Raw genomic sequence first — 26,322 nt, 5'->3', positions numbered from 1 at the left:
TGGTGGACCGGGTGCCTGCAGGTGGACTCTGGTCGCCAGTTGAACAGTGTTTCTTCTGACACATTGGTGCGACTGGCTTCCGGATTAAGCGAGCAGTGTGTAAAGAAGCATTGCAGCTTGTTTTAGAGGACACATGGCTCTAGACCTTCACCTCTCCCGAGTATGTGGGCGAGTTGCAGTGATGGGACACGACTGTAACTACAAATTGGATATCACGAAATTGGGGAGAAAAAAGGGGTAAAAGTAACACACAAAAGAAGAGGATAGTCTAAGTTTGGAACAGTGCTAAAGTGATCAACTGTTCAGATGTATCGCAACAGAACCAGATACAACTGAAGTACCTGATCATCATTGAATTTGAGAAAAAGCCACTCATTGTTTAACACCGCAGCCACATAACAGGTAGGCCTATATGAACAGTCTATATGAGAAACTATCATTTCCTAATTTATTATATTTTATTCCATGATATTGTTGTTACACTAAACCCTCCCCCTGACTGAAATTGAAAAAGCATGACCCGCCCCCATTTTCCTCCAGGTAACTAATGTGTACATTTCGATCTCTCCATTAGCACCTTTTTTAATTTTTTGACTAGTATTCAACACAAGTCTCCTCAGTGAAACCTCTTGATGCTCTACATGCATCAGCACACTTCTAATAAAATGGCATCATGTCATTAGCACTCTTTTTCAATTGGACTGAACCAGTTACATTACAGCGTATCATATTACCTCGTGTGTGCATAAATCAAGCCGCGTCCAATTGGTTGGGCACTGATGTGTAATATTATGCATATTCTTAATAATGAGAGTACATGATTGAATTCATTCACATGAACACCCAAACTCCCTTTTGCACACGCTCACACACCACACACACAAACACAGAGCGTTAACTGTGTTCATCATTACCCAAGCATCAGCTATTTGAACAGTCAAAGTACTCCGAATTTTAGTTAGCAGACTCCTGTTCGTGTCTAATTTTGAGAACACTCACAGTGCTTGTAGTATATCAGCCTATGATTTGTTGTTGTGTTTTCCACAGCAGAAAATACATCTCTGGCATTAGTTGGGGTTAATGGTTGCCTGCGAAGCCTGGGGCCATTTTGACTCATTGCGGCACTATGGAATGAAGTACCCTTTAATGGAACTATTACATTCTTCCCTCAGCTGTAGAGAAACAGAAACTAATCAGGCTATTTTGGAACGTCTTTACTTGATGCAAATACAGTACTCAGGAGTCGTTTCCAGTGCCTAGCTACAGTACCTTTAGAAAGTATTCACACCCCTTTTTCAACATTTTGTTGTGTTACAGCATGAATTTTCAAATGGATTAAATTTAGATGTATGGTCACTGGCCTACACACAATACCCCATAATGTCAAAGTGGAATTATGTTTTTCGAAATGTTTACCAATTCATAAAAAATGTAAAGCTTTTAATCTTTAAGGACTGGGGAGTTTTTCAAGATAAAAATTAAAGATAATGGAGCTAAGCAAGGCAAAATCCCAGAGGAAAACCTGGTTGTCTGCTTTCCACCAGACACTGGGAGATTAATTAACCTTTCAGCAGGACAATAACCTAAAACACAAGGCCAAATCTACACCTGGAGTTGCTTACCAAGAAGACCATAAATGTTCCTGAGTGGCCACGTTACTGTTTTGACTTAAATCTACTTGAAAATCTATGGCAAGACGTGAAAGTTGATGAAGCGTTCTTGAGGAGCTTGAAGAATTCTTAAAATTACGGGCAAATGTTGCACCATCCAGGTATGGAAAGCTCTTAGAGTCTTGCCCAGAAAGACTCACAGCTGTAATCGCTGCCAAAGGTGTTTCTACAAAGTATTGACAGGGGTGTGAATACTTAATTAAATTAAATATTTCTGTTTTTAATTTTCGATACATTTTGCACATTTCTAAAAACATGTTTCCATTTTGTCATTATTGGGTATTGTGTGTAGATGGATAAGAAAAATAATACATTTGATACATTTTGAATTCAGGCTATAACACAGCAAAATGTAGAGTAAGTACAGGGGTACTTCTGAAGGCACTGTAAGTGCCAGCTTGAGCAGAGTATTGACACAATGGAGCAGCAGTGTATTGACACAATCTTTAAAGGGATAGTTCACTTTGAAAACAACATTTGCGTACTGTACCTTGGAATTCTCCCAAAGTGGAGCCGTGTCTATATTCCAACATTCCACGCCATAGTTGAGTATCAGCAATCAAGATTACCAAAAGCACCGTAGTATCCCAGCTCAATAATCAGTTGCTGTCCAGTTTATCCTAAATCCCTGATTCTCAAGACCATCCATTTGGCAACCAACACTGCAGATGGCTAACTGATTCTATGCATACAGTAGAATAAAGCACAGCATGACGCTGATACACTTCTGAGGTATGTAAAGTAGTAGTTCATTTGGGCATTTTATGGAAATAAATGAATCTGTATGATTTATATAGCTATCGGTTTTAAGCATCTCAGAGAAGGGTTAGATGTGAGTCGAAGGTGAAAACCCCTCTGTTGCGTTGTTTGTGTTTCACTTCTTTTGTTTTTGTTTGTTTTGGAGTTATTTTATCACCTGTGGAAATAGCACTTCACACTGCAGAATCGCTCCTCGCGCAACCCATCCCCAATTAGTGAAACACAGAACAGACTACAGGTTGCGTATCGCTTTAGCTCAGTTACATAATGCACAGCCTTGTCTATTTTTACCATTATGGTAAAGAGCGTCAAGCGGGGTCCTTCTACGTACCACAACACAGCTGCTTCTGAGAGCGAGGCTTCAAAACCCACCAGGCTGACAATCTGTCACTCACTTTGACACACCTCTCTCTCTCCATCATCATCTCCCAGCCTCCCCCTTACAATCTGCTCCCTGCACATTCTTTCTCACACTCTATTTCTGTCACTTTTTGTCCCCAGCTTTCTGCCACATTCTTTTTCATTTTATTTTCTCTAGTTCTCTTGCTCGTCTCTTTTCTGTCCTGTTCCGCTCTCTCTCTCTTCCGTTGCCTGGCAGTTTCTTACTGAAGTTATATTTTCTCTCCCTACTGTATCTCTCTCTCTCTTTGTCGCTCTCTTCCTCTCGAGCATGAATACTTCCAGCTGTCCCCCCTCTCTCTCCCTTTCTGTCACCATTTCTCCTCTCCTTCCCTCCTGTCAAATCTCAACCATATGTGTGTTTACCTTCTTAGAAGACTTGAGAGTTCTTAATGTGTGTGTGTTCCTGTATGTCACGGATTACACGTATAGTAGGCCTCTGTTCAGCAGAGACCATGCTGAACCCACACTTTGGCTAAAGATATAGTGTGACAACCGAGAAAAACAAACATGGAAAAACACTGTTATTAACATTATATAAACCATTGAGAGGAGGTTATTGTTGCTTTGAGTAGCTTCAATTATCCTGCGGTACCATATATCTTTATATACCACACCTATATTTTACTAACATTTTTAATGCAACTCTACCACTACACAGGTGCAGACAACTCCAATGAAAGGTCACATGTTACATTAAAGCAAAGCTCTCAAACCTTTTTGTTTCACCTCTTTATCAGAGGTGTTGTACAATATTGGCTCATAAAATGATTCATTTTGACAATGACAATTTTTAAAGGTATTTTCTTTCAACACTGTATTGAGGCAATGCTTTATCGTCAACTGTTTGCCTGCATGCTATGCCTCCTGTGCGACATCTAACAGCACACCAGTCCCCCCATGCCATGATTCAGTGGGTATTAATTTCACTGTGACCATGCCACCATATGTCACGCATACGGCCCGATTGAGTCATCCACTCCAGCCCCAAACGTGTTGTGACAGGTTGTGCTTGGGGTTGGAGATCTGTGTATCCCCACTGTGGCTCTTGACTCATAGCTCCTCAGCCATGTGGAACCCTTCAATAGTCATAGGGTCCTGGTCAGGGTGCCCGGATGAGTCACAGGACTGGGAGCTGGGAGCCACAGGGAGGCTGGGGGAAGCCACACAGAGACATGGGCATCCTGGCCTGTATTATTCATAAAACCCCCATGCTGCCACACTGCCTCGGCTCACTCTGACACACTGGCCTAGGACAGATAGGATAAACGAAGCATCGCCATGCCAACGCCATAGAAATACAATGGATATAGCACTTGAATGGATAGAACTCGCGATTTCAAAGCAGCACGTCAAACTTACTCTGTGAATTTAACATTATCTCCAGGAGGATGTGATCGTACAGTATATTGCATCTCTCTATAGCGGAATGGCACTCAGTACTCTACTCACTGATGTAGAGCAAATGGCCCAATTGCTAGTGATATAGAGCTTTGCAGTGCTCTAAAAGCCTTTACTTCCTGATAGCGCTGAGAGAGAGAGACCGTGAGCAGACACTTCTCCTGTAACTTTGTGACCTACATATAACTTTCCATCAACACCAGGCAAAGAGACACTCGTGTCGGCAGCTCCTTCAAGACCAAAGAACCAATCCTTGTTTGATGCTAATTCTGCCCCATCTTCTCTCTGTTTGTATTAAGAGGCTGTCGAAGACAAACGGTAATGGTGACAAGTACCCTTTAGAGTTACGAGCAGAGTGCCAGGAGCTTCAAGGCTGATGTCTGTGCTCCTCTATTGACACATTGAGATTTTCCCTGTTGTGCTTTTGTTACTTGTATAGGTTCATGACGAGTTTGTGCTTGAAGCTGCAGTGGAGCTTTGCTACTCATTTCTTCAGCCTACAGTGTGTGTGTGTGCGCACTGCTTACCTGTTCTCCACATTCAGAATATACCGGAGGACATACTGTGTGTGCACTGCATACTTGTTCTCCACATGTATACCTAATGATATACACACACACTTGACCTAAAAGCATTTCTTTTTAAATAAATGTATCCAAGGTCATTCTGTGCTGTGTTCTGCATGTACTGTAGATTCATTACATTTACATTACATTTAAGTCATTTAGCAGACGCTCTTATCCAGAGCGACTTACAAATTGGTGCATTCACCTTATGACATCCAGTGGAACAGCCACTTTACAATAGTGCATCTAAATATTTTAAGGGGGGGTGGGAGGGTGAGAAGGATTACTTTATCCTATCCTAGGTATTCCTTAAAGAGGTGGGGTTTCAGGTGTCTCCGGAAGGTGGTGATTGACTCCGCTGTCCTGGCGTCGTGAGGGAGTTTGTTCCACCATTGGGGAGCCAGAGCAGCGAACAGTTTTGACTGGGCTGAGCGGGAACTGTACTTCCTCAGTGGTAGGGAGGCGAGCAGGCCAGAGGTGGATGAACGCAGTGCCCTTATTTGGGTGTAGGGCCTGATCAGAGCCTGGAGGTACTGAGGTGCCGTTCCCCTCACAGCTCCGTAGGCAAGCACCATGGTCTTGTAGCGGATGCGAGCTTCAACTGGAAGCCAGTGGAGAGAGCGGAGGAGCGGGGTGACGTGAGAGAACTTGGGAAGGTTGAACACTAGACGGGCTGCGGCGTTCTGGATGAGTTGTAGGGGTTTAATGGCACAGGCAGGGAGCCCAGCCAACAGCGAGTTGCAGTAATCCAGACGGGAGATGACAAGTGCCTGGATTAGGACCTGTGCCGCTTCCTGTGTGAGGCAGGGTCGTACTCTGCGGATGTTGTAGAGCATGAACCTACAGGAACAGGCCACCGCCTTGATGTTAGTTGAGCAGGGTCTACAGTCAATCACGGACTACAAGATGAAATCCAGCCCAGTCACGGACCAGGATGTCTTGCTCCCTGGCAGACTAAATAACTTTTTTGCCCGCTTTGAGGACAATACAGTGCCACTGACACGGCCTGCAACGGAAACATGCAGTCTCTCCTTCACTGCAGCCGAGGTGAGTAAGACATTTAAATGTGTTAACCCTCGCAAGGCTGCAGGCCCAGACGGCATCCCCAGCCGTGCCCTCAGAGCATGCGCAGACCAGCTGGCCGGTGTGTTTACGGACATATTCAATCAATCCCTATACCAGTCTGCTGTTCCCACATGCTTCAAGAGGGCCACCATTGTTCCTGTTCCCAAGAAAGCTAAGGTAACTGAGCTAAACGACTACCGCCCCGTAGCACTCACTTCCGTCATCATGAAGTGCTTTGAGAGACTAGTCAAGGACCATATCACCTCCACCCTACCTGACACCCTAGACCCACTCCAATTTGCTTACCGCCCAAATAGGTCCACAGACGATGCAATCTCAACCACACTGCACACTGCCCTAACCCACCTGGACAAGAGGAATACCTATGTGAGAATGCTGTTCATCGACTACAGCTCGGCATTCAACACCATAGTACCCTCCAAGCTCGTCATCAAGCTCGAGACCCTGGGTCTCGACCCCGCCCTGTGCAACTGGGTACTGGACTTCCTGACGGGCCGCCCCCAGGTGGTGAGGGTAGGCAACAACATCTGCTCCCCGCTGATCCTCAACACGGGGCCCCACAAGGGTGCGTTCTGAGCCCTCTCCTGTACTCCCTGTTCACCCACGACTGCGTGGCCACGCACGCCTCCAACTCAATCATCAAGTTTGCGGACGACACAACAGTGGTAGGCTTGATTACCAACAACGACGAGACGGCCTACAGGGAGGAGGTGAGGGCCCTCGGAGTGTGGTGTCAGGAAAATAACCTCACACTCAACGTCAACAAAACTAAGGAGATGATTGTGGACTTCAGGAAACAGCAGAGGGAACACCCCCTATCCACATCGATGGAACAGTAGTGGAGAGGGTAGCTAGTTTTAAGTTCCTCGGCATACACATCACAGACAAACTGAATTGGTCCACTCACACTGACAGCGTCGTGAAGAAGGCGCAGCAGCACCTATTCAACCTCAGGAGGCTGAAGAAATTCGGCTTGTCACCAAAAGCACTCACAAACTTCTACAGATGCACAATCGAGAGCATCCTGGCGGGCTGTATCACCGCCTGGTACGGCAACTGCTCCGCCCTCAACCGTAAGGCTCTCCAGAGGGTAGTGAGGACTGCACAACGCATCACCGGGGCAAACTACCTGCCCTCCAGGACACCTACACCACCCGTTGTTACAGGAAGGCCATAAAGATCATCAAGGACATCAACCACCCGAACCACTGCCTGTTCACCCCGCTATCATCCAGAAGGCGAGGTCAGTACAGGTGCATCAAAGCTGGGACCGAGAGACTGAAAAACAGCTTCTATCTCAAGGCCATCAGACTGTTAAACAGCCACCACTAACATTGAGTGGCTGCTGCCAACACACTGTCATTGACACTGACCCAACTCCAGCCATTTTAATAATGGGAATTGATGGGAAATGATGTAAATATATCACTAGCCACTTTAAACAATGCTACCTTATATAATGTTACTTACCCTACATTATTCATCTCATATGCATATGTATATACTGTACTCTACATCATCGACTGCATCCTTATGTAACACATGTATCACTAGCCACTTTAACTATGCCACTTTGTTTACTTTGTCTACACACTCATCTCATATGTATATACTGTACTCAATACCATCTACTGTATGCTGCTCTGTACCATCACTCATTCATATATCCTTATGTACATGTTCCTTATCCCCTTACACTGTGTATAAGACAGTAGTTTTGGAATTGTTAGTTAGATTACTTGTTGGTTATCACTGCATTGTCGGAACTAGAAGCACAAGCATTTCGCTACACTCGCATTAACATCTGCTAACCATGTGTATGTGACAAATACCATTTGATTTGATTTGAATGACAGGGTGTTGTCCAGGATCACGCCAAGGTCCTTAGTGCTCTGGGAGGAGGACACAATGGAGTTGTCAACCGTGATGGCGAGATCATGGAACGGGCAGTCCTTCCCCGGGAGGAAGAGCAGCTCCGTCTTGCCGAAGTTCAGCTTGAAGTGGTGATCCGTCATCCACACTGATATGTCTGCCAGACATGCAGAGATGCGATTCGCCACCTGGTCATCAGAAGGGGGAAAGGAGAAGATTAATTGTGTGTCGTCTGCATAGCAATGATAGGAGAGACCATGTGAGGTTATGACAGAGCCAAGTGACTTGGTGTATAGCGAGAATAGGAGAGGGCCTAGAACAGAGCCCTGGGGAACACCAGTAGTGAGAGCGCGTGGTGAGGAGACAGATTCTCGCCACGCCACCTGGTAGGAGCGACCTGTCAGGTAGGACGCAATCCAAGCGTGGGCCGCGCCGGAGATGCCCAACTCGGAGAGGGTGGAGAGGAGGATCTGATGGTTCACAGTATCGAAGGCAGCCGATAGGTCTAGAAGGATGAGAGCAGAGGAGAGAGAGTTAGCTTTAGCGGTGCGGAGCGCCTCCGTGATACAGAGAAGAGCAGTCTCAGTTGAATGACTAGTCTTGAAACCTGACTGATTTGGATCAAGAAGGTCATTCTGAGAGAGATAGCGGGAGAGCTGACCAAGGACGGCACGTTCAAGAGTTTTGGAGAGAAAAGAAAGAAGGGATACTGGTCTGTAGTTGTTGACATCGGAGGGATCGAGTGTAGGTTTTTTCAGAAGGGGTGCAACTCTCGCTCTCTTGAAGACGGAAGGGACGTAGCCAGCGGTCAGGGATAAGTTGATGAGCGAGGTGAGGTAAGGGAGAAGGTCTCCGGAAATGGTCTGGAGAAGAGAGGAGGGGATAGGGTCGAGCGGGCAGGTTGTTGGGCGGCCGGCCGTCACAAGACGCGAGATTTCATCTGGAGAGAGAGGGGAGAAAGAGGTCAGAGCACAGGGTAGGGCAGTGTGAGCAGAACCAGCGGTGTCGTTTGACTTAGCAAACGAGGATCGGATGTCGTCGACCTTCTTTTCAAAATGGTTGACGAAGTCATCTGCAGAGAGGGAGGAGGGGGGGAGGATTCAGGAGGGAGGAGAAGGTGGCAAAGAGCTTCCTAGGGTTAGAGGCAGATGCTTGGAATTTAGAGTGGTAGAAAGTGGCTTTAGCAGCAGAGACAGAGGAGGAAAATGTAGAGAGGAGGGAGTGAAAGGATGCCAGGTCCGCAGGGAGGCGAGTTTTCCTCCATTTCCGCTCGGCTGCCCGGAGCCCTGTTCTGTGAGCTCGCAATGAGTCGTCAAGCCACGGAGCGGGGGGGAGGACCGAGCCGGCCTGGAAGATAGGGGACATAGAGAGTCAAAGGATGCAGAAAGGGAGGAGAGGAGGGTTGAGGAGGCAGAATCAGGAGATAGGTTGGAGAAGGTTTGAGCAGAGGGAAGAGATGATAGGATGAAAGAGGAGAGAGTAGTGGGGGAGAGAGAGCGAAGGTTGGGACGGCGCGATACCATCCGAGTAGGGGCAGTGTGGGAAGTGTTGGATGAGAGCGAGAGGGAAAAGGATACAAGGTAGTGGTCGGAGACTTGGAGGGGAGTTGCAATGAGGTTAGTGGAAGAACAGCATCTAGTAAAGATGAGGTCGAGCGTATTGCCTGCCTTGTGAGTAGGGGGGAAGGTGAGAGGGTGAGGTCAAAAGAGGAGAGGAGTGGAAAGAAGGAGGCAGAGAGGAATGAGTCAAAGGTAGACGTGGGGAGGTTAAAGTCGCCCAGAACTGTGAGAGGTGAGCCGTCCTCAGGAAAGGAGCTTATCAAGGCATCAAGCTCATTGATGAACTCTCCGAGGGGACCTGGAGGGCGATAAATGATAAGGATGTTAAGCTTGAAAGGGCTGGTAACTGTGACAGCATGAAATTCAAAGGAGGCGATAGACAGATGGGTAAGGGGAGAAAGAGAGAATGACCACTTGGGAGAGATAAGGATCCCGATGCCACCACCCCGCTGACCAGAAGCTCTCGGGGTGTGCGAGAACACGCGGGCGGACGAAGAGAGAGCAGTAGGAGTAGCAGTGTTATCTGTGGTGATCCATGTTTCTGTCAGTGCCAAGAAGTCGAGGGACTGGAGGGAGGCATAGGCTGAGATGAACTCTGCCTTGTTGGCTGCAGATCGGCAGTTCCAGAGGCTACCGGAGACCTGGAACTCCACGTGGGTCGTGCGCGCTGGGACCACCAGATTAGGGTAGCAGCGGCCACGCGGTGTGGAGCGTTTGTATGGTCTGTGCAGAGAGGAGAGAACAGGGATAGACAGACACATAGTTGACAGGCTACAGAAGAGGCTACGCTAATGCAAGGAGATTGGAATGACAAGTGGACTACACGTCTCGAATGTTCAGAAAGTTAAGCTTACGTAGCAAGAATCTTATTGACTAAAATGATTAAAATGATACAGTACTGCTGAAGTAGGCTAGCTGGCAGTGGCTGCGTTGTTGACTTTGTAGGCTAGCTGGCAGTGGCTGCGTTGTTGACACTACACTAATCAAGTCGTTCCGTTGAGTGTAATAGTTTCTACAGTGCTGCTATTCGGGGGCTAGCTGGCTAGCTAGCAGTGTTGATTACGTTACGTTGCGTTAAAAGAACGACAATAGCTGGCTAGCTAACCTAGAAAATCACTCTAGACTACACAATTATCTTTGATACACAGACGGCTATGTAGCTAGCTACGATCAAACAAATCAAACCGTTGTGCTGTAATGAAATGAAATGAAAAATGTGATACTACCTGTGGAGCGAAGCGGAATGCGACCGGGTTGTTTGATTGCGGAAGTTCTATTCAGTAGACGTTGGCTAGCTGTTGGCTAGCTAGCAGTGTCTCCTACGTTAAGGACGACAAATAGCTGGCTAGCTAACCTCGGTAAATTAAGATAATCACTCTAAGACTACACGCTCTAAACTACACAATTATCTTGGATACGAAGACAGCAAAGACAACTATGTAGCTAGCTAACACTACACTAATCAAGTCGTTCAGTTGAGTGTAATAGTTTCTACAGTGCTGCTATTCGGTAGACGGTGGACGTTTGCTAGCTGGCTAGCTGCTGGGCAGATAGCAGTGTAGACTACATTAGGACGACGAAATACGAAGTTGCAATAGAAGTGCTGACTGTTTCACTTTGTTGTCCTCTTTCTTTTCCTTTTTCTTCTGTCCTTCTTTTGTCCTTATTTTGTCTTCCTTTCTTCTGTTAACTAGATATTTTTTGTTGTATTCATGTGAGTTATTATTCACATCTCCCTTTCCCTTATAAATGAATGAATATCTTTCAAATTATATTGGTATATGCTGCCTGCATTTACCCTCACACACTCCAGTTTTTGACCCAACAATGTTTTTCTTATTCAGACAGAATAATGTTTTGGCAACCTATTTGAACAAAACCCATTTAAAGAAATTATGAAGTGTAAGACACTGCTGTCAGTGAAGTTCTTGTACGAGATGTTTGATTCTGCTAAACGCCTAATTGTAAATTCCCTCAGTGAAATTCCCTTCTAATCAAGTGCCCTCACTCTGTTAAAGCTGAAGCATGTGGCAACTCTTTGTAATTTCATCGAAAGAGAGAAACCCTCGACAAGTCTCTCTTGGGCCCAATCATTTAGACCCCCCCCAACCCCCTCCTCATCATCTTCAACATCCCATCACCACAGTTACGTCTAAAGCTGGCACTATCATTGCCCATTACTGCCTAACCTGAGCTCTCATTACGGGATGCAATTAGCCTATTTGAAACACCTGCATTTCTCCTCCCAGTGCGGGCCAATTCCCCTCCCCAGACTTATCAATTTCACAGAGACTATCATTAAGGTTGGAGAAGGGCCTGACACCACAGATGGCAGCAGCCTTTGTAAATGAGCTCTGATTGCGAGAGAGGTGGCTAGTATCACTCCTCCTGTCGAATCTCAGATGCCATTAGGCAAATATAGTGGCAGGGTCACACCATCCAAGGGCGTTTTCATAGTGTTGCGATAACCTTGAGATTTTCAGGTGCTTAGTTGCGGCAGTTCAGATGTTTTCCCAAACAAAAATTTGAATCAGTCAGACACTCGTTCAATTAAAGAGTGATGTATTCTATGAGCTAGTTAGTCGAGTTGGTTATTTTTGGCAAGTTCATCACAGGTGCACTCACCCTGATCCATGCATTTCAAAGCACAGCCAGTGTGAAAGACATCCGACTCCTGCCAGTGCACCCATCAATATTTAAAGCCCAAACTCATTTTGGAGTTGATTTCTCACTGACTGGGGAGCTCTTGCCCTCTGCCACTCTTTGCAGTTGGAGACGAAAGATGAGGTCTTGGCAAGAAATAGTTTATTGATTCATTAACAGAGGGAGAAAAGCCAAAGGGGCTAGTTCCAACACCTCTGCAATGCTGCCTCCCACGTAGTAGAGCTTCTGTAAACACAACCGGTATTTTCCAGCTGCTGCCTGCTTGACCTCATAGAAATTATAGTCTCTTCTAGGTATCTGGTTTCATTACACTAAAGACCATTTTGTTCTCGCTCTCTTTTTCTGTGAAGGTGTCCGACGGCCTCCCGAGATGGAGAAGACCAACCACAGTGTCCACTACACCCTGCTGATCGCCTGTGTGCTGGTGGCCTTTGTCCTTGGAGCCTTCCTCTCAGGCTTTCTGGTCTCCTGCTACTGCAACCACACCGGCAGCAAGACCAAGAGGCTGGCCAAGGACCCGGAGGCCCCCATCCCTCACGCCCTGTCCCTACGCAGCCTGGCCAAGCTCAATGGCCTGCTGGACAGCCAGAACAAGGAGGATAAAATGGAGGTGTCCTCGCCCAAGCTCTACAACTCCTTCTTCCAGAACGGGAAGGAGCATCGTCAAGGAGCACCCAGACGGAACGGTGGTCACCACCCAGGGATGACCATGGGAGACCTGGTTCACCCCCATCACCTACACCACTCTTCGGAGCTCTCTGGTCTTCCCACCCCAGACTCCACCCCTGAACTGCCCATCAAGAACATGAAGGCTTTCAAGAACCAGTGGGAGAAGAACCAGAACTGCAACAATGCCAAGGAGCCCAAGTCTCACAACATGGGACAAGGTTCCAGGCCCAGCTCAGGCCTGCTCCACCAGCAGATCTACCCATACTCTCACAGCTTTTCCAATGGGCAAGCTCTGGCCAATGGGCATGCCTTGGTCGGTGGACCCCAGCACCTGGAGGAGCGCAAGATCCACAATACTGAGCGCATGTTGGTCCAGCAGCCTTACCCCTGCTACCCGCAGAAGGTGATGGAGGTCACATCGCTGGACGAGCTGCTCAAACACATCCACGAGGCCAACTCCGGCAAGAACACCCAGGTCATGACTTCATCCGGCCTGTCAGCCAGCGGCGGGTGCCATGGGAGTCAACTAGCTTTTGCCAACCGCATCCAGCCGCACATCCCAGAGACCGAGTCGGCGCCTTACTACAGCTCGTCCACCCTGCCCCGAGACAGCCTGACCCGCCGTATGGACGTACCTCCAGACATGCCCCCTCACCACCAGTCCACCCTGGAGCGGAGGCACTCTTCCCAGAGACACTCACTGATTACCGCTGCCACTAAGATTGCCAACGGAGGGGGTGGTGGAGGGATGGTTCACCGACAGCAAAGCTTCAGCCAGCGTAACGGCCACCAGCACCAACCACCCCCTATGCTGGCTCGAATGAACTCCACCGGCAGCGCCTGCGAGATCCACTACCCGCTCATCCCCAATGGGTACCTGACACGCCAGCAGAGCTACAATGGAGAGCAACAGGAGGATACCGGAGGATACCTCCACCGAGGGGCCATAGTCCGCCGGACCACCTCCCTCAAACCCGACGTCCCTCCCAAACCCCTCTTCATCCCTGCCTCCTCTCCTGTCAACCAACAGGGAAACTTCAACTACTGAGGAGAGGAGGAGAACAGGACAAGAGTGACTGTGCCTCGTCCTCTCCTCTCAATGGGTGAAAAGTGGAAGACGTGCCCTTGATTTTATGGCAGCCATTCTCGCTGTCGACAAACCTCAAACAAACTTGTGATTTCCCCCTTTTTGTCCAATTTAATATCTTTGTACCATATTGGTATTGCTCAACTACTTGCTTATAGAAGGTGAGGGACGATGGTTGGTGAAACGCGACCCCCTTACATTATGCTGCCAATGTCCTCAGTGTGGATTTACCATGCAACTTAGTTATGGAAGGGTTTGCCATCAAACATCGGACATCTTAAGATTGAATCTAGAGCTTCTTGCGATGCCTATGAAACTTGCTTTTGCTTACCTTTTCTTATGTAGTGTTGACAAACAGTCCTGATCCCCCTAACGTGTTTCTATATATGCATGTGTGTGTATATATATGTGTGTTTATATCTACACCGTATATGTATACATATACATATGCAGTATATGTATCCCGTAAAATGACATCAACAAAACTCCTTTAAAGGTAGCTCTGTCTTTTTGCCTTACTTTGAAACTGAACCCATTATGTTGAAATACATTACTGGTTGGTGTTTGGCATCTCAAATAGAAGTTCTCGAAATGAGGCAAGGCCCCGCCTGCCCCTGTTTCAGCATGGTTAGTATGTGGACTAGGAGAATAAGTCATCATTTACCATATTAACAAGTTCATGGTGAATGTACTACTCGCATTCAAAAAAAAGAGCCAATATGGTGGATACTGACAAGCAAAGGAAACTACTCAAAGCAACTATGCTAGGCGGTTCTCTTTTTTGGAAAATGGAGACCCTACTATCCTGCCAAGTCCTGAGAAACAGATGAAAGGCATTAATACAGCTGGTCTATGAAGTACGGTCTACTACAATTCCTAAAGAATGTTTTTATCACATTGGTGCTTAGTTGATCCTCGTAAATTATAATATAATTATCATGTATCACACCCAAAGAGGACCAGACACTCAACCCCCAAAGAATCAGGATCAAGATCAGACCATCCAACCCCCAAAAAACACAACATGGTACAGACAGCAGTTATTATAATTATTAACTTTGGCTATTGGTTGTAAATAAAGGAATAATACTAGCCAAATGTTAATTGTATGTGTAAATGTGTGCCTTATTTAATATAGTATGTGGTATGGGGTAGGGGTAAATGCAAAGCGCCAAGATGCTATATAATAGGTGTTAGATTTTTTTTTTTTTTGTTACGGTCGTTCGGAATGTGTCATATCTATTGTAGATTTGTATTTCTAACTAGGGTTTTTGATATCCCTGAACTGTGAGCCTGCCAGCCCTGGCATAGCGACTACCACAGCTTGAGGCTGCATCTTTTTTGTTTGCCTCCTTTTCATGTGTTTTCACTGGGTTGGCTTTTTCCCTGATTGCTAACTTTACCTTTTGATTGTTTGTAAGCACAGCAGGCTACTCAATAGATTAAAAGGGGGGACATCAGTCCGTCAGATGTTAAGATTATTCAGGCTCTCTGATATTATTCAGGCTCTCTGATACTCCCTACATATCACTTGGTCTCAACCTCAACACCACAGGTAGCGAAAAAGATCACAAGGTTGGGATTTAGAGTTTTCTTGTCTGATCGGAAGATGTTATAATTGTTTTAGGTAGAAATTGAATGGACTCCCTGATCTGATGAGCGTAGACCGGAAGCGTCCACCGGGCGTTCTCCTCAGGGAGAGCGAGGGAAAGCAGTCAGATTGGCCTCAGAAATACCACACCCTCTGGAACTCTCTGCTGTTGCACTTTCTGGGCTACTTCATCGGTTACTGGATTCATGGTCAATTATTTGAGAGAGAAAAAAACACTATTACTGTATCTGAAAATACTATTCATGCCCTAGATTCATGAAGCTGGTCTGACCCCAAGTTTACCATTCACACTTGAATTCACCTTGGGCTGACTGATAGATACATGAGCATAAACTACAACATTCGTTATAGATGGCTACATTCTTGCGTTTTAGGCAAACTAGTTGTGTGGATGCAACACACGCATAAGTGGAATCCTCACAGACATTATGGATCACTCCCATTACACATGAAACCAGTATTTTATTTTGAATGTGACCATATCTCATAACAGGAAAAGGGCAGCTACAGTACTTATTGGTGAGTTGAAGTGAAGTTTATTTGAGTTTGCATTGAGATTGTATGGGAAAGGGAATGGTCTATTTGACTTTTAATAGCTATCAGTATTGCACAGAGTGTAAATACATTATCTTGGGAGGGGGGGAGGGGGACTCGTTGATTCAGAATTTCTTCATTCTCTTGGCAGAAGCTCTTGGGCTTTTATGAATTTGGTCTCACAGAATACCATTGTATGTCTCTTATAATAGAAATAAAAGAAAATACATTGCAAGTGTGTCACTGACTCTGATGTGTGTCACGTTATTCTCACATAGAAGTTACCTGTGTTTTATTGCAAAAGTATTTAACATCTTTATAAAGCATTGCCAAGAGTAGGGTTGAATAGTGGGAACAGGGTTACCGAGACTTCCCGCCCAAACCCACTCCCTTTTCCCCCGGGATAAATAATTGCGAAAAACCCTTCAATTGTAATAAATTATTTCTATCAACAACAGGACATGAAATTGAACTGTTAAATTGTATCTGGCTAAATCTGGCTTCTCACCGGCCTTCTCTCTACTATCTGTGTGATCAATCATCAACGCTCAGGGTTGGGACATCTCAGTAGGCTATGGAGCGCAGTCTAGTCTCTGATCTTATCATGGTAACTTATTTTTCTTGTGACAGGTAGGTCTACATTTGCTGCAGCATAGCCTTTGCCACAGTAGGATCATATAAGGACTGAATGGATGTCTAATTTACACATCTTTCGGGGTTCACTTTACTTTTTAATTGTAACAATATCCTTATTTTTATTCGCAGCTGCAGAGTTTTTTAACAGCCTATCACTTGAATATAATTGCTTTAAATCAGTGGATACTTGAGCACTTGGTGTTCAATTTCATTCAAATTGCGTCCCAAATAGATCATCCTATTCAAGATGTGTATATATACTGAACAAAAATATAAACGCAATATGCAACAATTTCAATGATTTTTCCGAGTTACAGTTCATATAATTAAAACAGTCTATTGAAATAAATGAACTACGCCCTAATCTATGGAATTCACATGACTGGCAATTACAGATGTGCATCTGTTGTTCGAAGACGCCATTAAAAAGAAGTATAGGCGTGAATCAAAAAATCTCCTTCATATAGAGTTGATCAGGCTGTTGATTGTGGCCGATGGAATGATGTCCCACTCCTCTTCAATAGCTGTGTGTTGTTGCTGGATATTGGCTGGAACTGGAACATGCTGTCATACACGTCGATCCACTGCATGCCAAACATGCTCAATGGGTGACATGTCTGGTGAGTATGCAGGCCATGGAAGAACGGGGACATTTTCAGCTTCCAGGAATTGTGTACAGATCCTTGAGACATGGGTCTGTGCATTATCATGCTGAAACATGAGGTGATTGTGGCAGATGAATGGCACGACAATGGGCCTCAGGATCTCGTCATGGTATCTCTGTGCATTCAAATTCCCATTGATAAAATGCAAATGTGTTTCTTGTTCGTAGCTTATGCCTCTCATACAATAACCCCACTGCCACCGTGGGGCACTCTGTTCATGACTTTGACATCAGCAAACCCCTCTGCAACACGACGCCTGGTTGTGATGCTGGTTGGACATACTGACAAATTCTCTAAAACAACGGAGGTGGCTTATGGTAGAGGAATTAACATTAAATTCTCTGGCAACCACTCTGGTGGACATTCCTGCCAGTCAGCAGCCAAAATTGCATGCTCCCTCAACTTGAAGCATCTGTGGCATTGTGTTGTGTAACAAAACTGCACATTTTAGAGTGGCCTTTTATTGTCTCCATCACAGGGTGCGCCTGTGTAATGATCATGTTGTTTAATCAGCTTCTTGTTATGCCACACCTGTCAATTGGATGGATTATCTTGGCAAATAAGAAATGCTCACTAACAAGGATTTCCACAAATTTGTGCACAACATTTTAGAGAAAAAAGCTTTGTTTTAAGGAACATTTCTGGGATCTTTCATTTCAGCTCATGAAACATGGGACCAACACTTTTTACATGTTGCATTTATATTTTTGTTCAGTGTATATTATATGCAGTGCCTTCGGAAAGACTCCTTCCCTTTTTCCACATTTTGTTACGTTACAAACATATTTTAAAATGGATTTAAAAATAGAATAATAATCCTCAGCAATCTACACACAATATCCCATAATGACAAAGCAAAAATGTGTCTTTAGAAAAAACAGAAATACCTTATTTACATAAGTATTCAGACACTTTGCTATGAGACTTGAAATTGAGCTCAGGTTAATCCTGTTTCCATTGATCATCCTTGAGATGTTTCTACACCTTGATTGCAGTCCACCTGTGGTAAATTAAATTGATTGGACATGATTTGGAAAGGCACACACTTGTTTACATCAGAGCAAAAAACCAAGCCATGAGGTCAAAGGAATTGGCTGTAGAGCTCCGAGAGAGGATTGTGTCTAGGCACAGATCTAGGGAAGGGTACCAAAGAATTTATGCAGCATTGAAGATCCCCAAGAACACAATGGCCTCATCATTCTTAAATGGATGTTTGGAACCACCAAGACTCTTCCTGGAGCTGGTCGCCCAGCCAAACTGAGCAATCGGGGGAAAAGGGCCTTGGTCAGGGAGGTGACCAAGGACCCGATGATCCTTGGTCACTGTCTAGAGACAGAGCTCTAGAGTTCCTCTGTGGAGATGGGAGAACCTTCCAGAAGGACAACTATCTCTGCAGCACTCCTCCAATCAGGTAACCAGACTGAAGCCATTCCTCTGTAAAAGGCACATGACAGGCCAGTTGGAGTTTGCCAAACGCCACCTAAAGGACTCTCAGACCATGAGAAACAAGATTCTCTGGTCTGAAGAAAACTAGATTGAACTATTTGGCCTGAATGCCAAGTGTCATGGAGGAAAACTGGCACCATCCCTACGGTGAAGCATGGTGGTGGCAGCATCCAGCTGTGGGGATGTTTTTCAGCGGCAGGGAATGGGAGACTTATCAAGATTGAGGCAAAGATGAACAGATCAAAGGACAGAGCGATCCTTGATGAAAACCTGCTCCAGAGCGCTCAGAACCTCAGACTGAGGGTGAAGGTTCACCTTCCAACAGGACAACGACCCTAAGCACACAGCCTAGACGATGCAGGAGTGGCTTCTAGGAAAGTCTCTGAATGGCCTTGATCCACACTCAAAGAAAAAATGTAGCCTACTGGAGCTTGTTTCAGACAGAATAGCTACATCTATGGGCTTTTGTGTTTTCTGTCGTGTGTAATGTGAGGTAACCTATATATTTTATTTGACCTTTTATATAAGCAGGGAGTCACCATAGGTTATGTATTGGATGACTGCATAATCATTTGGGCTTCATTGGGCTTGGGCTCATAAAATGTATTTAATGTAGAGCTCATAAAATGTCCATAGTCTATGGCTTATCAGGCAGCGTCCGGCTTGAATTTTCATGCCGATCAAAGCTCGAATCCAGACATACAGTATTTGTATGCTAAATATTGACACTTCCGGTTTTAGCGGGAAACACTGGGTTTCCCAGGAGAAAAGTGATTTATTTTTGGGATAAAGAATTTGTAAAATACTGGGGAAATATTCAATCCTAGTCTAGAGGAATGTTTACATGTGTTGATGTGACCTGGGATTGTCCTCTTGGCTGTAAACCTCCTCCATGTTGTTGATGAGGTACAATAATGCTGTGCTGAAAATGCTTGACTTTGGCTCCACCTGACAGGACTGTATTGATTAGCGTACACAATTATCCCCAGTGCCTGTTGGGTAATCATGACTGCATTAGCATGGGTGTAGTGGTGGGAGTGAAGAGAGTCTACAGAGTCAAAATGCCCCACTCACACAGAGGTGAGGCATTTTATTTATTTAATAGGAGTCTACTGCTGTGGTCAAATAAGTAGACGACCCTTGAAATAACTTGGCTCATCAGAGACGTATCACTTAAACCACTTTGCACCTTAATGAAAGAGCTGTCCTTTTAAACGTATAAACTTTATTTTGGTGCTTTTAACTGCAAATATTTTACTTTGGGAAACTAAAGACTATATTCAATTGCTTGCATTCAGTTTATTACGCGTAAAGCTGGTTTATCTGACACAAATGAAGCTAACACACGTGTGACTTGAATCCATATGGGAAGACTGTTTTTTGTGTGTGTCTGGTCTTTGAATTAAGGTGTATGAGAAAAGCCCTCTGGCCTCAAATAAAGGAATTTCACCCCTGAATGTGAAACAAATTTGATCAGAACACCACCTACACTTTTTCTCCTGATGAGAAAAATCAAACGCCCTGAAATAAGTCACTGTCTGGCAAATTCCAGGACTAGATTGGTCCTTCAACTTTCTACATCGAAGAAAAACTAATAGAATACCGATGTAAGAAAACACCACGTATGATTGACAGAAAAATACATTTTCCAATTACCTTGCATGGTCCCACACCTCCCTTAATCCGCCTGACTGTTGACTTCACAAACCATGTATTTTTCTCCTTCTAAATAGGTTTATATGCTGTCAGCTATTCCATCGTGACCTACCTGTACCCCCCAACCCATTCCACTCTCCACAACCCAAGCCATCCCCCTCCCCCTCCCCTAACAAATATAGCTCCAGTGGAATCATGGAATCGCCTTAAAATGACTTCCTATTCCCGATGTGTCCACCCTAGCGACAGGCATCAGAATTCATTACATGTCTCCCAACGGATCGTCTGAACGGCTGGGCAGACGCAGTCCCCATTTCTTACCAGCGAGACCTGTCAGTGAAATAATCACTGTCACTGAAAAGTTGACAGGGTTTTGCCTGCACAAAAAAAAGACGATGCTGAGAACATTGATCCAGGTTTCAGGACACGTGTAATGCTGCTTGTCCCTTCCTTGTTTTCATACTTTTCCCTCCATCAACCTTTCTTGTGTTTTTATGTGGCCCGTTCATATAGTCCCATTCATCACTGTCACTGGCCTTAAACAAAGAATGTGGCCTCACTGCACCTGGTTGTCACTATGCAGACCACAGCATTGCTGTTTGACAATCCAGACAACAAATATGACCACAGAATAAACAAATACGGTGGAGTCTTTTCCCACTGCTTTTCCCACTGCTTTTCCCAATGCTTTCCCCACTGCTTTCCCCACTGCTTTCCCCACTGCTTTCCCCACTGCTTTTCCCACTGCTTTTCCCACTGCTTTTCCCACTGCTTTTCCCACTGCTTTTCCCAATGCTTTCCCCACTGCTTTCCCCACTGCTTTTCCCACTGCTTTTCCCACTGCTTTTCCCACTGCTTTTCCCACTGCTTTGATTGAGTTCTCAACTAATGTGAATCCAGGCTTTACAATATTAACACACTTTATTTGATTGCACATTATTTGGTGAATGATAAATACTGTAAAATCTCTAACCTCAAAGTTCCTCACTTTCTTTTCACAGTCAGCGCTTGTGTGCTTCAACTAATAGATGTAGGGACGACCAGCCTTCTGAGGGCAAATTCAACCCTGTGCTTATTCTAGAGAGTAGAATACAAGGACTCCATTTATGAATGCCCCTAAGACTCGATGGAAACGATCGGAGGAAGCTCCTCATTAAAATGGATATTAATTTGAGCTTGTTTTATTCTCCACCACCAAGGCTTTCATCTCATTTGGCGACAGAAACATCTTGCTGAAGTTGACAGTAAAGAAGTTTTCACTTAAAAGTCAGTGGCATGCTATCTTTTGTCAGTATGTATCACAAGGGGATGAGGAAACCATGGTTAGGCTTTTTTCAAGTCAGTTTTGAATTAACTTTGGTACGCTTTGAAGGGCATTAGTACACATTTGATCAGATAAGGGGGTTATTGAAATGACTAATTTGGTCCAGTACCCTATGATGCTTGTTCTTAGATGCAAAACGTTCCTTACAAGACTCCCTTAGTGCATTTAGTCAAGATAGCTTAAAATCATAATTAATCATGTTCCTCTTTGATAAGAATACTATTTATTATTTGTTTGAGAAGAAGAGGGACACATCCTCAAATATCTTGTTTTGGTCTTGTACTTGAGTATGTGCAATAGATCCTCTCAGAATGGTTTTCCTTCTGAAAAATGAAAACATTTATTGACCAGATCATTGCTAAGCTCTGTAGAAGCTATACTCAGTGAAATAAAAATGGATGCCAGAACGATGGAAGAGCTTACAGACATATAAGCCAAAAAACTCTCTATCCACAGAACTAGTGTCCGTAACTCAAACTCCTCACTATTTCTGCAGTATTTGTTTTTACAGTAGGCCCAGTTTGGCCTCGCTCCCAGAGAGGAGTTGGGAAGGTTTAGTAGGCCACAAACCACAGTGAATTTGGAGCCTTTAAATGACCCATTAACACTGGTGGAGAAACACAAGGCTTCAACAGCACAGACACAAGCAGCCTCTAGTCTCTTTCCTACTAGGGTGAAAACCATTTAATTTTCCTGAAAATTGCAGTATGAAAAATATGAAATTTCTCTTTCATGCTCTCCTTCTTCCTTTATTGCCTTTTCATGAAAGACCCTTTCATGCTGAAAATAATGTGGGGGGAATGTGCTGTAATAGTATTTCATCTACACCACATAGATACTATAGGATCCATTCTCTGTTCAAAATTCATTATCACCAACACAAATGTGTCGTGCGAGGGTAATTGACAGGCATACCTATTATGAATTAAGGGTGAAATCCTATCAGCTAGGCTATAGGTCTCACGGGGTGAGGATTTTTACACTAATACTAACCATATAGTGGCCTCTTATGGCCCCTGTTCAACATTGATCTGACTCTGGACCCATGCAGGTCTTACAGTAGCTTGCCCAACACGATCACACTGACCTCGTCCTCTCTTACCCTCTGGCCTCCTACCACTGCAAAGCAGTCAACCACGTACCATCAAGTCTCCCTCTGAAATGTATTGGTTTACCAGACAGTTTCTCTGTTTCTCTTCTGCATGTTTTGTGATTGATTGGATAATTCTCTTCAGGGCTTTTTAAATTGCTTTCCTTTTTTTCTGCCCACAAATCTGACCTCAAGTGTTATTTCAACATTTTCAACTATTGCCTAAAACAAGATCCTATTTCCTGGACCTAGAACATAAAATATATACAGGACATTTAAAATGGGCTTGGATAAAATGAGCTTACAGGAAAGTTATTATGTTTAACTAAATTCACTGGCTTATTCATTAATCCTTTCTGAGCTAGCCATTGTGAAAGCCCCAGACTGTGTGTATGTTGTTCAATGGGGAATGTGAAACATATGCCCATATCCACAGTGCTACACTCTCTGTTCCAGCTACGTGGCCTTTACACTGTGGGGTGAGGAGGCTTGTCGCGCTGGGCTCAGCCACAATAAGGGCTTAGGTCAGTAGAGAGCTATGCTGTATGGTTGGCACGCCCGGCACGTCCGGCACCCGCGGACCGTAGCACACCCCCAGTTGGCAGAGGGCGGAGGGGAAGGGTGCTGGTTCAATCCGGCCCGTTCCGGCACAGTAGAGGTCTCGACTCAGCACTTCTGACACTTTCACCCGGAGACAAGAAGCCACCTGTGCTTGTCCGTTTCTGACGAGCCCCTTTGCCCCTCCCCTCCTTCACCACCCACTCCTCGCCCTTCGTGCCCCCTCCCATTTCTTCCCATGTTCCCTGCCTGTTTCAACCTGTTCACCCTGCACCTGTCCAGACCAGGACATCCCGTCACAGTTACAACCCCCAACACACAATACTTGCTGGCCTCAGACCTGCCAGACAACTGGAAGTCCCCTAGCACAACCAGTCTAAACAGCCTTCAGCCAGTCCAGTCCACACTGATACCTATCATAACACTTAACCCCAACCACAGCTGCCCTGGAAGCTACACCTATATTTAGACTGTGTCCTCAAGGAACCCAAGGCTTTCTGTTGCAGTCGAGAGCAGACCAAAATCGATTATCCCGACAGCAACACCACGACATCAACTATCGATGTCTTTAGGGAAGGTAAGTTGAGTGTCTTGCCTTGTGACGTGGTGAACACCTCCGGGTTTTAACACCTGACAGGGTGATTATTGTTTGTTTGGTTGGTTCTGTGTTGCCCCATTAAAGCCTCTGTGATGGAGCGGCCGGGGAGCATAAACAGAGAGGTGATCAGAGCCAGAGGAAACAGGAAGTGACAGGTTGAGTGTTCTCATCATGGGCCATTAGTGGTGGTCACAGCGCGTCCCGTTATCCTAGTGTTAAACAGAGGCCGTTCTCAACTTGGCTCTGAAGAGGATAGGCGCTATAAAACAGCCCCCCCCCCCCCCCCCCCCTTCTGCACTGAAATCCTGAATGCAGAGATATACGTCCTGCCCAGTTGTGGATGATGAAGTGCAATGGATTATGAAACTGGTTTCAAATTCCAGCTCAGTGGGTAGCTCGTCTAGCAGCTATGTGGTTATAGCTCTTGAGGAATACCATCATTTCTAAATTCTTGACGTAAAAAAAGAGTGGGTATATAAACTTCACGTCAAGTTCACTGAGTCATGTAAATGGCTTATGTGACTTGCAGGATGTGAAGCAAGGGAATGATATCATTATTATCCTAAAAGTTAAGATCTACAAGTGATGAAGCTGAAGGCTCCTCCACCCGTGTGTGGTGATTCTGCAAGACTCTAGGCTGCAAGGACTGAAGAAAGATAAGATCCTGCTAAAGCATTCAACCACCATTCACTTTGTTCCAGTGTCTGAGAAAGGCGGTGTGACCTGGATTCTAAAGTCATTGTTGAAATGAACAAGATCAAACAGAACGGGGAGTGTACTGTGACAATAGACCATTTTTCCACTTCCTTACACATCTTCGGGTGTTTGTACATTCTAATTAAATTGCTTAACTCAGCAGTACGTGTACCTAACCTCACTTAACACGCCATACACTCCCTCGCTCTGCCTTTCATGACCTTTCATGCCGCCCACCGCTCGAATCGGCTCAAAGTCGCCCCTATTAAAATGCATTCCTGCCTGGAAGTGGGGCTTCATTTTCCTAGCTTTACAGCCGCCCACCTGGTTATGCTGACGCCGGCGCTTTGAGGCCGACCCAACGATGGCTCACCCGGACACTCAATTAGTCCCGTAACAGCGGCACTTCCACAGAGCTAATGATTCGGAACCTCTTCCCATCCTTCCCCGAGACATCATTCCTTCTTTCTTTTTTTTCCTCCAAACTAACTTTTTCCTTAAATTGCACAGCCTAAGGATCATTACTGTCTTTGGGAGATTGAGGAGATGACAGTTTGGAGAAATGCTGATTTTCTTTTAAGGCAGTAACATTTTAGTCTTTGTCATTTTAAACGAGTTGGGCTATTTCCGGATTCTCTACAGTTCCATCAGGTAAAAAGCCAGAGAATGAGAGAGGGGATCGTGAAGACCAGAAGCACGGCCTAAGAATTGATCGTGAAGCCTTAGCTCGTAGATTTTTCACCTTGTTTTTGTGAAGAATGAATGTATATTGTCCATCGTGCATAGTGCGAGGCTGCTGATAATACAGAAGTGTGTATCGTGTAATTACACATTTCTCACTTTCACAAAGAAATCTGTCATTCATCTGCTAATGGATATTACATACAGTAGATTGCCCCCAAAGTACAAGAGCACAAAATAAAGATGGGCCACAGAACAGAGGAATCTTTGAGTGATGAAGAATACTCGCCAATAGGGATTCTGCAGTCTGAGAAGGAGATAGTTCATGTTGTATTTAATTTCTGTTTTCACACCAAATGTATCTCCTCTCTGCCTCATTAATTCAAATGATGTGATACATCATAGAATCCTGTTGTGGCCAATCGAAAGGTTGATTACTCAGGGTAATTAACAGCAAAGTATATGCTTTAAAGGCGCTTGTGATCCCCTTAATTTACATTGTAAACAGAGCAGAATCAAGTCAAACGCATCCAGACATTACTAGCTCCACATCACCACTAAAGATGAGAGTACAGTGATTTCTACATGGAGTTTTATGGAAGAGAAGCAAACATGCTGTAATAACTTAGAGAGAGAGAGCGTGCGAGCGATTGGGACTCTGATATTTTTAGTGGTCTGCTCTACAGTTGTGTACAGTGGGCCTGCTCTGCTGCAGAGCTGCCAAGAGCATAGAGGCCACAACTCTCCCAGACAGTCACTTCAGGAAATGAAACACTTGTCAAACTTCCTGTACAGTACATGGAGGATATTTTCCAGGCACAAAAGCCACTTTCAGGGCTGCTGTTGTGAATCAAATTTACAGAGCAGCAAATTCCATGTTCGACAGGATCTAGGCAATGGTCAATAAACATTTGAGATGTTTATTTACTGCTTTTTACATGAATGGCGTCTGGTTACAGGTCCTTTTTGGATATGTACATGAGATTTATAATATTATACTGCCCTCTTGTGGATAGAAACGTAGCAACTGTTAATCCATTTGCGACGTCCTCCCATGCCCTTATATGAGCTCTCTGATGGACAAATGTCATGTT

The 26,322-nt window shown here is 45.0% G+C and overlaps 1 protein-coding gene across 8 annotated transcripts in view; it reads left to right on the top strand.

The window, feature by feature from the left end:
• The window catches only part of LOC124005112 (semaphorin-6D-like), a 178,763-nt gene extending 162,782 nt beyond the window's left edge, over nt 1–15,981 (top strand). For all 8 annotated transcript variants that reach the window (XM_046314061.1, XM_046314060.1, XM_046314056.1 and 5 more), the window contains one exon: nt 12,327–15,981. In XM_046314061.1, the coding sequence (XP_046170017.1) occupies nt 12,327–13,693 (1,367 nt within the window). In that variant the 3' untranslated portion in view covers nt 13,694–15,981. The remainder of the gene's footprint in view (nt 1–12,326) is intronic.
• Nucleotides 15,982–26,322: the final 10,341 nt, after the last annotated feature.

This window comes from Oncorhynchus gorbuscha, linkage group LG19 (genome assembly GCF_021184085.1).
Source record: "Oncorhynchus gorbuscha isolate QuinsamMale2020 ecotype Even-year linkage group LG19, OgorEven_v1.0, whole genome shotgun sequence".
Classification (NCBI taxonomy): domain Eukaryota; kingdom Metazoa; phylum Chordata; class Actinopteri; order Salmoniformes; family Salmonidae; genus Oncorhynchus; species Oncorhynchus gorbuscha.
The sequence above is the reverse complement of the archived record's forward strand: the minus strand, read 5'-3'. Positions and strand labels throughout refer to the sequence as shown.